Below are 12,261 nucleotides of genomic sequence, written 5' to 3'. Positions count from 1 at the left end.
GATTCATAATATCATCCGAGGCGCACTTAGCTTTTGGCCGTGATATTAGATATAATATTATATAAATACCCATACATAATATTATTATTATGGCAACAATCCCTTCTCCATGCTGTGGTTCAGTCTGACAGCTCATTGGTCATGGGCAGGAAATCATTTGCATTAAAACTACAGACACTAGAAACAGCGCTTTATGAAGGGACTGAAACAGAGGGGAATAGTGGTAGGCAAGATCTTTTTTCCTAAATGCTATTTCCAGCAAACAGCTTCAAAAACATGTTTTCTGGAACTCAAAAGACTATGTTTTCTAGTTGGGAAAACACCATAATATGTCTCCTTTAACGTGCGATCCCTCCTTTCTGAGGCTCCTGGGAAATGTAGTCTTAGCTTCTCTTTGTTTAACCCTCAGGACTTCCTGACGGACCTGATGATGTCGGAGGTGGACCGCTGCGGGGAGAACGAGCACCTGATCTTCAGGGAGAACACGCTGGCCACCAAGGCCATCGAGGAGTACCTGAAGCTGGTGGGACAGAAGTACCTGCAGGACGCCCTGGGTGAGTGTGTGTGTGTGTGTGTGTGTGTGTGTGTGTGTGTGTGTGTGTGTGGGTGTGGGTGTGTGTGTGTGTCGGCCCCCGCCTACATGCACATATGCATTAAGTCAAACCAATAGAAAATGTTTTCCTTTGCGTTGTTCCTGCACACATAGCGGAACAACAGCAAGATTTACGTCAAATCAATACGCGTTATTGGTTTGCCGTGCTGAGTAACAGCGTTTTGTGTGAACCCCAATCTCTTCCTTACCTAGATTTAAAGCTCTACCTAGAATTAAATCTCCTCTTTTTTTTGGGCCCACTGGGCAGCTAACGAAGCAGCCGGTTGGATATCCTCCTCTTGAATCAAACCAATCACAATCCATACAGGCCCAATGTGTTACTGAAACTCTGCCAAGCGATATCCCGCTCAACGACAACAAACGTTGTTGTTCTATGGCTGTTGACATAAAGGCTAGGAGCGGAGGAGCTCCACACTCAGAGCGAACTCGATTAAAGAGCTTCTGGCCGTAAGTGGAGGCTAGCTAGCTGTAGCACACACAGCCGCTGTTGGCGAGATTAGTTTGGTGTCGACTCCTCCGCTTTGTTCCTCCGCCCTCCCCCCCTCATTCAGTCTGTCTTTTCGCGGTAGTGCTCCTCTGTCCTCAGGCTCGGCCTCAACTGTCAAACATCTGCCCCGCTTTGCAAGAGAAGGAACTCAACTTCTTAGATCTGTCAAACGCTAACTTGATTGATCGCAGCGATTTGGGAAAAGCAAGTAGGCTCATCAATCACTGATTATGAAAAAAACATGAGGCATCTCCATCTCCTTTCCTTAAATACCAACATACACATTAACTCAAAACAAAATCGAAATTAGCATATTGTTTTCTCACAGTGTTGACCAATCAAAACTAGCCCAGGTAGGACCAAGGTGAGGCTAACTGCGTCCAGGTGTCCTGCCTTCCCCCGTCTTCATTCCCGGCCTCTATTCCCCTCTGTGTTTGTGTATCCCCCTCTCTTCTCTGTGGCTGCCTCGGAAATGTGCACAACAGCAGTTTTTTTGCATAACGGATGGAAACAAATCCTTCCCCGCAATCACTTTTACCTCTCCCTGATTTATGTGTGTGTACGTGTGGAGGGGTGCTTGTTTGTGTCTTTGTGTGTGTTGTGTGTGTGTTTGTGTGTGTGTGTGTGTGTGTGTGTGTGTGTGTGTGTGTGTGTGTGTGTGTGTGTGTGTGTGTGTGTGTGTGTGTGTGTGTGTGTGTGTGTGTTTGTTTGCGTCTGTGTGTGACCATTCGTGTGTGCATTTGTGTCTGCATCTGCATGTGTGTGTTTGTATTTACCTGTTGGTGTGTGTCTATGTTTGTGTGTAAGTATGCGTGTGTGTGCAAATAATTTACTGTATGTGTGGGCTTTTGAGCACCTATGCGGTGGTCGATCTGTGTGTGTGTGTGTGTGTGTGTGTGTGTGTGTGTGTGTGTGTGTGTGTGTGTGTGTGTGTGTGTGTGTGTGTGTGTGTGTGTGTGTGTGTGTGTGTGTGTGTGTGTGTGTGTGTGGTCCTCAACAAATATAAAGTAGTTCTCTTTCCACAATGTGCGGTGAAAGAACAAAGACAGCACACACGCGCACGTCACAAAATACACGGTGAGCTTAACGCAGTTTGACGTGTGGAAGCCTGGAAGTTTTAAACCACACAGGCACACACGCGCACAAACAGCATCGGTTATGGGATGGCGGTGAAGGGGAACAGAGTGTGTGTGTCTGAAACCGAGTCTTTTTCCTAAGCCCTTAGACTACGGCTGCTTTGATATTTTGAGTCAGCAGAATTGCCTCCACTGCTCGAAAAGGACAGTGGAAAGAATACTGCGTTTGCACCCCCCACCATGATCAGTCTTCCCTTTCAACTACTCTCAGATGCAAATCAGTGTTGCATCTGAGTGAAAAAACAAATATGAATGGTAATCCTCCGGTTGATGAGTAGGCTGAAATTCACAAATAGCTCATTCTTATATCAGCATGTGAAGCGGTTAGGAATTATGCCAACAGGTTGTGAGTTCGACCCCTTATGTCTGCGGTCTGCCGGTGGGCATCGGAGAGCAATATGCCCTTCCCAACCCCTAATTTGCTCTTAAAGACATTTGGACAAAAGTGTAATGACTTAATACTAGACTATAAAAGCACGTGTTTCATTGGTTTCTCTCATAAGAAACCCTTGTTTATGAAATAAATTGCACCCAATAACATTTTGTGTGTTGCTATAGTACGTAGAGATGAACAGTACATGGTTTATGGTATTTACAGCATTCAGATCAGTAGGTTAACGCAGTTAAACATGTCTGTCATGTTTTACTGGTGTATTGCTTCCTGAATACAAACATTTCTCCTCGGTGAATTCCTTCGTTCTCTCTCTCTCTCTCTCTCTCTCTCTCTCTCTCTCTCTCTCTCTCTCTCTCTCTCTCTCTCTCTCTCTCTCTCTCTCTCTCTCTCTCTCTCTCTCTCTCTCTCTCTCTCTCTCTCTCTCTCTCTCTCTCTCTCTCCACCTATCTCTTGCTCTCCACCTCTCTCCCTCTCTCTCTACCTATCTCTTGCTCTCTACCCCTCTCCCTATCTCTCTCTCTCTCTACTTATCTCTTGCTCTTTACCTCTCTCTCTACCCCTCTCTCCCTCTACCTCTCTCTCTCCCGCTCTCTTTTCCTCAAGGTTGCAGTCAGGGTAGTTATTGCTGGGATGTGGGCTGAATAATGTACGGCTGGCTGGGTTTTGGTGGATCCCACTGAGGCCACGACTCGCGAGCCAAGCCTGGCTTGAGCTGCTGCCATGTGGGTGTCTGTGTAGATTATAGTGCATATGGTGCGTGCCTATAGGACACCGATCGGGCATATGTTCCAACAGCCCTAGCCAAGAGGGGAGCGCGGCCACAACCAGACGACCACAGAGGGAAACCCACCCAGACACCCACGTTTACATTTGGGCTGGAAGCGAAAGAACTGACATGCACATGGAGTGGTGTAGGTTTGCCACCCATGTCTATTTGACAGAGGGCAGTATGCTATGTTGGCTGATAGGGTTTTGGGTGGCATCTCCTTCTGCATTGGCTGAGGTAAAGCATGTCATCATCATGTTGTACATCATTTGGGAGGATGAAGATGAGGCTGACGATGATGAGTCTTCTTCTCCCAGGATGGAGGATTCTTGATGTACTTAAGTCCTCCTAAGGTTTAATGAACTGTGTCTGAATGAACTAAAAGCATCTCCAGAATTGCTTCCCATTACTCCTACTCAAGTGTCTGCCTTTTCTGATTAGCTCTCCGTGTTACATCATGTCGCTGAACGGCGTTGCCTGGCACCGTTCTTTGCCCCTCGGCTTTGTGAAGACGAGCAGAAAAGTTTGACTAATTGTCACTGTCATTCTTGCTGTGCTGCGTGGTCAGTCAGTGCCACTGTGGTTAGCCCAGTGGTTAATGTGGTGCCACCGTGGTGAGCACAGTGTTTAGAAAAGTGGTTAGCGTGGTGCCACAGTGGTTAGCGTGGTGCCACAGTGGTTAGCGTGGTGCAACAGGGATTAGCACAGTGGTTAGAATGGTGCCACAGTGGTTAGCACAGTAGTTAGTGTGATGCCACAGTGGTTAGCACAGTGGTTAACTTTGTGCTACAGTGGTTAGCATGGTGCCACAGTGGTTAGCACAGTGGTTAGCGTGATGGCACAGTGGTTATCAAAGTGGTTAGCACAGTGGTTAGCTATGTGCCACAGTGGTTAGCTTGGTGGCACAGTGGTTAGCGCGGTGGCACAGAGGTTAGCTATGTGCCACAGTGGTTAGCACAGTGGTTAGAATGATGGCACACTGGCTAGCACAGTGGTTAGCATGGTGCAACCGTGGTTAGCCCAGTGTTTAGCATTGGTAAGCTTGGTGGCACAGAGGTTAGAATAGTGGTTAGCGTGGTGCAACCGTGGTTAGCCCAGTGGTTAGCACAGTGGTTAGCTTGGTGGCACAGAGGTTAGCATATTGGTTAGCGTGGTGCAACCGTGGTTAGCACAGCGGACCCATTGACGACGAAACAGTCTGTATCCGTATTTACCATAGGGTGTGAATGGGCCTGAAGAAGGTCAGGGGTTCAAGCCCCACAGGGACCTTCCTGTGATGAGTTCTCCCGTGTTCGTTTGGGTTTCCTCTGGGTGCTCTGGTGTCCTACCACGCCAAAGGATTCAATGAATAAAGTAGGGAATAAAGTTCCCTACCTTTTTAAAGTACTCTAACATGTATCCTCTGGTATCCACGCACACACCAAAATATGTGTAATAAAAATTTATTTCAGAACAGGCTTCCTGCAGAGACCCCATTCCGTCGCTCTTGTGTTTCAGTGACCATACGGTTTGGTCTGATGTCTTGTTTTGTTGTGTCACCCCGACCAGGCGAGTTCATCAAGGCCCTGTACGAGTCAGATGAGAACTGTGAGGTGGACGCCTCTAAGTGTTCGTCCAGTGACCTGCCGGAGCACCAGAGCAACCTGAAGATGTGCTGCGAGCTGGCCTTCTGCAAGATCATCAACTCCTACTGGTACACACACACATACATACCTACTGGCACACACACACACACACACACACACACACACACACACACACACACACACACACACACACACACACACACACACACACACACACACACAGAGACACACACACACACACACACCCTGAGCTGGTCTTCTGCAAGATCATCAACTCCTACTGGTACACGCACACATACACACACACACACACACACACACACACACACACACACACACACACACACACACACACACACGCACACACACACACACTGAGCAGGCCTTCTGCAAAATCATCAACTCGTACTGGTACACGGCACGCCCACACACACACACACACACACACACACACACACACACACACACACACACACACACACACACACTGATCTGGCCTTCTGCAAGATCATCAACTCAACACAACCCACACAGGGATAGTGTTACAGCCAGGGTGTTGGATAAGCTACCTGTAGCCATCCTTGAGCAGGATGCCCAACCCCTACCTCATCATCAATGACATTGACTAAAAGCATCTTATACAATTAAGAAGATGCGTTGAGTGAAGACTAATCCATCTTGGATAAATGTCCTGAATAAGATCCACTATTGATTATTTGGAAACAATAATAAATCAATAGTAGAGATATCGTTGATGCAGGTTATTGACCTCGACTTACTCACTCCGGAACGTTCCACAGCGTCTTCCCCCGGGAGCTGAAGGAGGTGTTTGCGTCGTGGCGACAGGAGTGCAGTAACCGGGGGCGACCCGACATCAGCGAGCGTCTGATCAGCGCCTCGCTGTTCCTGCGCTTCCTGTGTCCTGCCGTCATGTCCCCGTCGCTGTTCGACCTGATGCAGGAGTACCCCGACGACCGCACCGCACGCACACTAACACTCATCGCCAAAGTCACGCAGAACCTGGCCAACTTCACCAAGTGAGACGCTAAGCATTCTGTGGGGTGGGAGTGTGATGGGCCCGTTAGGGACGTGAGTGGATCGGGCCAAAGAGACAAAACATGCTAGCTAGATCTGTGTTAGCTTGTTGGGGGTGGAAAGATTCTGAAGTTTTATTATGAGATATTATTAAATTTTAGGTCATCATAAAACTATTGTGTTTTTCGTTTTAGATCTATATAATATGGAAGATGCCAAATAAGATTTAAATTTGGGTGGTGTCTTTAAGCCATTTTAAATCAAGTATATTAAGCTAATTATAATAGTAAATAATAATTATGATTTTGATAATATGTTTCATTTATAGTTTAAATGTAAATATGTTAAGACACTACAAGACATTTTATACAAAACTAAAATACGTAAAGATTGAGTAAAAAACCAAACAAAAATCAATCAATCTTTTTAGCATCCCAACATTCCCGGAGCATTGTCCATGGTTTAGCTGCCTCTAACGTTGACTAACTCTCCCCGGCCCCAGGTTCGGCAGCAAGGAGGAGTATATGTCCTTCATGAACCAGTTCCTGGAGCACGAGTGGACCAACATGCAACGCTTCCTGCTGGAGATCTCCAACCCGGAGACCATCTCTACCACGGCGGGCTTCGAGGGCTACATCGACCTGGGCCGCGAGTTGTCCACGCTGCACTCGCTGCTCTCCGAGGTGGTGGCCCAGACAGACCAGGTACATACCGCCGCCCGGGGATAGATACAGCCTGGAGCTGTTAGCAGCAGTGGGGCGGCAGTACCTAAGGATGTAGAGCAGGTTGACTGGCCACCGGAAGGTTGCTTGTTCATTCCCCGGCTGCTCCTAGCGAGCTGGATGTCGCCCTGCGTCGTTGACTCAACCATTGGTCTGTGAATGAACAGTTGTTAGTCGCTTTGGAAAAAAGCGTCTCACAAAATTCCCCTAAATGTAAGCAATATTCACAGATGGGTTCACAGGAGCGCTGTTTTACCCCCAGCTGGGAGGATTTGATGGTAATGACTAACTGATTTTAGTCGTTACGAGCCCAAAATAAAACCATTCGCTGATGTCATCACAAGTGGGAGTGTCCCAGCTAGGGTTAGAATGCGGTGTGTACAGTTTATTTATACCACAGAATAGCACTGTAGAGGTTTCAAATGTATGGTTGTTTTTATTTTTGCTATGTCCCCAAAAGCAGGTGTTTCAAACAAAGGTATAATTAAATCATGCTTTAGGTGGATATATGCACAAGCATGATTTTCCCAGAGCCCTATCCTGACCTGAAGCCAGTCTGAGTTAACAAACTAACGTTGAACGTTTAAACCGTGGCGGTATGTCAGACCCCAATCCAACGCTAGCCATCGCTCATAGTTGGAGCAATCATAAAAGTTTAAACTGGGTATCCCATTGCATAAACAGCACTTTAAATGTCTACAGTACTGCTTGAAGCACTCGAAAAAAACATTATTATATCTATAAATATGTCATGGAACTGAGAATGAGTCAGCTTAAAAAAATTGGTAATCCGGTTGAGAAGGCCTGTTCTCATTTACAAACCTGTCTTGAAGTCTTAGACAAAGACGCACATTAAACATGAGACAATGAGATTGTGAAATATTAATTAAAAGACTATATTGTATTTTGCAATATAGAAAAAATAGCCCTTGTCATTCTGCCAGCACGCACGGATAGATTCTGTAAGGTTTCTGTTACAGCTATCATTTAACAAGCACCCACATTCATTTAACCCACAGAAAGGGGTCGCTAAATGTTCGTAGCTAGGTAGCTGTGTGTGTGTGTGTGTGTGTGTGTGTGTGTGTGTGTGTGTGTGTGTGTGTGTGTGTGTGTGTGTGTGTGTGTGTGTGTGTGTGTGTGTGTCTGCAAACTCATACCTGTATTACTTTTCTATTAGACAGATCAGTCATCTCTTGTTTTATTTATAGGATAGTCAATACACAGCAATCTAATTCAGATTATGATAATCAAAAGCTCAAATGTAATATCTAATTTAAATTTGCCCCGTAACTTTATCGCTTGCCTTTGTACGCACGTACCTATCTGAAAGCGTTCTGTTTGTACAAACTTCACGATGTATATCATAGATCAAAAAACACGTCAAATCTTTTCCTCGTGCCCTAATCGAGTGGGGAGGCAGACTTGTTTCATTAGGGACATGATAAAAGGCAGAGTGCTAGGATGCATTACCCGCTGTGGGTAATAGTTGGTTCCCCCCGTGCGTTCAGCCAGCTTCAAACAGGAGCCCCCCACCGCCTCACTATTAGTATTGAGCGCCCTGCTCCGATCAATATCTGTATCATTTCTGCATTACTTGATATGGTGCCCTTGGACCGGGCCACTCTGAATGGCTGCCTGATTAGAGGGCATATCGACGGCTCGGTAAGGGCATCGCCTCCCTGCATTAGCTGTAGTGATGGAGGCGTCAGCGGTAATAGCTTGATAAACACCAGGCTGTCTGTCTTCCTGCAGCGCTCTCACCGTCCCCTCTTCGCTGGCTGGCTCAGAGAACTTTTTCTCCCCCTACTGATCATTTCCAGTTCACATGGGATCTTATATTTGCATTGCTTAACGTATGTGTCGTACTGTCCATTCATTCATTTGACCTTAATTGAATGTAGAACACATTGCAGAGGCGTCTCCAGATACAATGGTGATGAGTCACATGGTTTTGGTTTTCTTTTTATACTTTTTCTTGTATACTTCTGCCCCCCCTCATTACATCATATAACAAGACAAGGTCATTGATCATCTACAATTAGGCCATTTAGCAGACGCTTTTATCCAAAGCGACTTATCGTTTAATACACACATTGACACACCGACGGCAGAGTCCACCATGCAAGACGACAGCCAGCTCGTCAGGAGCAGTAAGGGTTAAGTGTCTTGCTCAGGGACACATCAACACTCAGCTAGGAGGAGCTGGGGATTGAACTAGCAATCTTTCAGTTTCAAGACAACTGCTCAACCTCCTGAGCTAAGCAGACCCTTCATGTAAGGTGTTGCCCTGCTGGCCCAGTTCGCAGAATTGCTACATGAATACCTGACATAAAGCAACTCATGAAGTCATTCATAAGTGTTGATAGCTACAACTGTAACACCTCCTCTAGACCCCAGAGGCCACTAATGGAGAGACTCACATAGTGCAGCCTTAAACACTTAAACATTGTCTCTTATTTAACATGTCTTTCTCCATCCCGTGACAGACCGCGGCCGCCAAGCTGGGCCCCCTGCCGCGGATCCTGCGGGAGGTGAGCGCGGCGGTGGCCAACCCGTCCTGCGTCATGACCGGCTCCGGCCCGGCCTCGGACCACGCCTCCTCCACCGCCGCCAACGCCTCGTCCTCCTGCTCCTCGCCATCGCCCCCCGGCGCCGGCTGCAGCATCTCCACCGGCCTGCAGAAGATGGTCATCGACAACGACCTCTCAGGGTAAGAGAGGCAGACCGGGTTTAGACAGAGGATAGGATGAGCCTCAAGGGGGAGGTACTGGGTGTCTCGCCAGCAGAATTTTTAATAAAAACAGATAAAAATAGTAAAATGAAGAAATTATATAAATATCAATGAAGAAGGACTGCCAAGCTTACCTTTTTGGCAGTCCAGGTAAGCTAATACATTATTGATATTGTGTCTCAAGGGGGGTTGTGCCTTTACTTTTAATACTCAATCACTTTTAAATCGCTATTCAGACGAAGCTTTCATCCAAGCAACTTCCCCCGAATCACTCATTTATTGTATTTGTATGGAACCCTCCCTACCAGCGCACCTCCTGGTAGTCAAACACAGCGAACCCCTTCAGCAGCCCGACCAGCTAGAGGAGGCCGGCTCAGATCTTCCTCTTGAGGAGCCATGTTTGTAAAAAGCCAACGCTGTCTCGCAGTACAGGCAGAAACACACCGGCGTCCTACTCCAGGACAGACACACATGACGCACATTTAGAGAAGCACTAACAAACGCAGGCGCTCGGTGTGAATGGAAACAAAACAAAAATTCCATCTATGACTTCACGTGTCATGTAAACATCTTTGTGTGGAATCAAATGCGTTCCGTTCCCCGGTGGTTCTGTGTGATGGAACGTAGCGCGGGGTGATTTCCCCATACCGGGAGATTCCTTCACCCGTGGGGAAATACTGTTATTTCTGCACAGTGTCAATAGGTAACCGCCGGCAACAGGCTGGTGATTGTGAGTAAGCCTTATGGTTATTATAATATCTGCAACGTACTCCTCTTGTCTTTGATTACACAGGCTGTTTTGTGTGTGTGTGCTTTCATCTACATATTGTAATCAGCCCGTTTGTGTCTGTGTGTGTACCGGAAACATGAAATGGAAATGAGCAGGAAATGATCAAGCAGTATTCAAATTGTATGGTTATTATACTTTCTTTATGATTCCCAAGATACCAGTCACACTGAACTGATATCTCATGAGGAAAAATGAATGAAAGAAAAAGAAAGAAATAGATTGAGTGACAAGGGCGTTGAAGGATACAAGGTTATTGGGCCTTTGTTTTTCTTTCTCTCTGTGGAGTGTTTCTGTGTGCCTGTGTCGCACAAAACCCAGGGAGAGGACATTCATCTGCTGTCCTTCAGAGTCAATACAATCCACTTCTGACGTCTGTGTCCTTGAGCAAGGCACAAGCAAACCCAGTGGTGGCCGGTCAGAGGCGAACGGTTTTTAATAGGCTTGTCACAGGCAGAGGTGCCTCTCTCTCTCGCTCTCGCTCTCGCTCGTTCTCTCTCTCTCTCTCTCTCTCTGTCTATCTCCCTCTCTCCCCCCCCAACACTAGCTTCACCTCTGCTCGTTCGCCACCAGAACAGAAAGATGGAAATCTTGTTTACTTGCACTCACACTTAAAGGTTCTCCCGACATCAACCCCCCCCCATTACCATGCGCCCCTCCGCCCCCTCCGCCCGCGGGGTCTCAGAGACAGTGGGAGGTGTGGACAGAGAGACACACAGGCAGCAGAACCAACAGGTTAGCGTCAGGGAGGGAGTGCAGGGGAACATGAGTGGAGGTGTTGAACTAGAGGAGGTGTTGAACTAACCGCTGAACCGATTCAGAGGTTAGCGGACAGAGACCGCCGGTTAATGGGACTTAACATCATCTGTACCTTGTATGTATCTACATCTCTCAGAAATGACACTTATATCAGTTTTATTTGTGTTAGTGGGTGCCAATAATTCCTTAGGACATCATGTTTAGGTATTCTATCTTTTGCCCTTAGTGTTGAATATGGTGAGTCATTCATTCTTTTCAATCTACTGTTGAGTCATTTCCCCTGCCCTGTACTGAACAAGTGATCATCGTAACTTCAAAATAGAACCAATATAAAAAGACATGAGCCCAGGCAGATCCACACGGTGAGAGTGGGAGTCTGCTGGTAAAACATCAACACTGTCCTGGCCATGCTGGATAAGAGGCCTGCCTCTTCATCCTCACACACAGACTGAGACACATTTAGATTGAAACGGAGGAGGTGGAGACGGAGGCACAGGGAATCTATTTACAGGATCCCCCGTCAGCCTCCGCCTCCACGCCATGGAGTTTACTCTGGCACTGCCGCTGCTGCCCACTGTAGATGAGATACATGCTAAAGAAATGATTTGGAACCGCCTGTCTAGATCAAAGCTAAACCAAAAGAGTCGGAAGGAGTGTTGTGGTCGTAGGGAAGATGGAATGGATGGATGAAGGGGGGGAGGAGGGAAGAAAGAAGGGAGGGAGGAGGTATTGGAGGGAGGGAGGGAGGAGGGCAGGGAGGAAGAAGGGATGTAGGGAGGGAGGAAGAATGGAGGGAGGGAGGGAGGGAGGGAGGGCGGGAGACAGGAAGGGAGGGAGGGAGGAAGCAATGGAGGGAGGGAAGAAGGCAGGGAGGAAGGGAGGGAGGGAGGAAGGAAGTAGGAGAGGGAGGAGAGATGTTGTGTTCGTATGGACGACTGGAGAGACGGGCTGAGCGAGGCCTGGCTGGGTTGCTTGAGTGATGGCGGTGATTAAGGAACACATCATGTCTGTCAAGGCAATTGTCTCCGGGCAATAATGGCTCCATATGGCAGCGAGTCGGGAGCGGCACAAAGAAATGAGGGGGAAATGAGGAAGTGTACACCGACTCTCTTTCACTTTGCCTCACCCCTGTCGCTAACTCTCCAGATCCCCTCCTCAATGTGGCTGCCGTAGATGAAATATCATCTTACCTTTACAAAGACGCTGTCTACTGTTAGTGGGGTTACTGCCTGGTTCATGTTGTTC

The 12,261-nt window shown here is 47.3% G+C and overlaps 1 protein-coding gene across 1 annotated transcript in view; it reads left to right on the top strand.

The window, feature by feature from the left end:
* dab2ipb (DAB2 interacting protein b) overlaps window positions 1-12,261 on the top strand; it is a gene marked incomplete in the record, with an annotated part of 81,329 nt that overhangs the window by 56,376 nt on the left and 12,692 nt on the right. Inside the window, 5 exon segments of the mRNA XM_030353070.1 lie at window positions 410-554; window positions 4,945-5,089; window positions 5,783-6,019; window positions 6,520-6,721; window positions 9,226-9,449. Coding sequence (XP_030208930.1) covers window positions 410-554; window positions 4,945-5,089; window positions 5,783-6,019; window positions 6,520-6,721; window positions 9,226-9,449 — 953 coding nt within the window.

The sequence above is a fragment of the Gadus morhua genome, chromosome 4 (assembly GCF_902167405.1).
Source record: "Gadus morhua chromosome 4, gadMor3.0, whole genome shotgun sequence".
NCBI lineage: Eukaryota > Metazoa > Chordata > Actinopteri > Gadiformes > Gadidae > Gadus > Gadus morhua.
The sequence above is the reverse complement of the archived record's forward strand: the minus strand, read 5'-3'. Positions and strand labels throughout refer to the sequence as shown.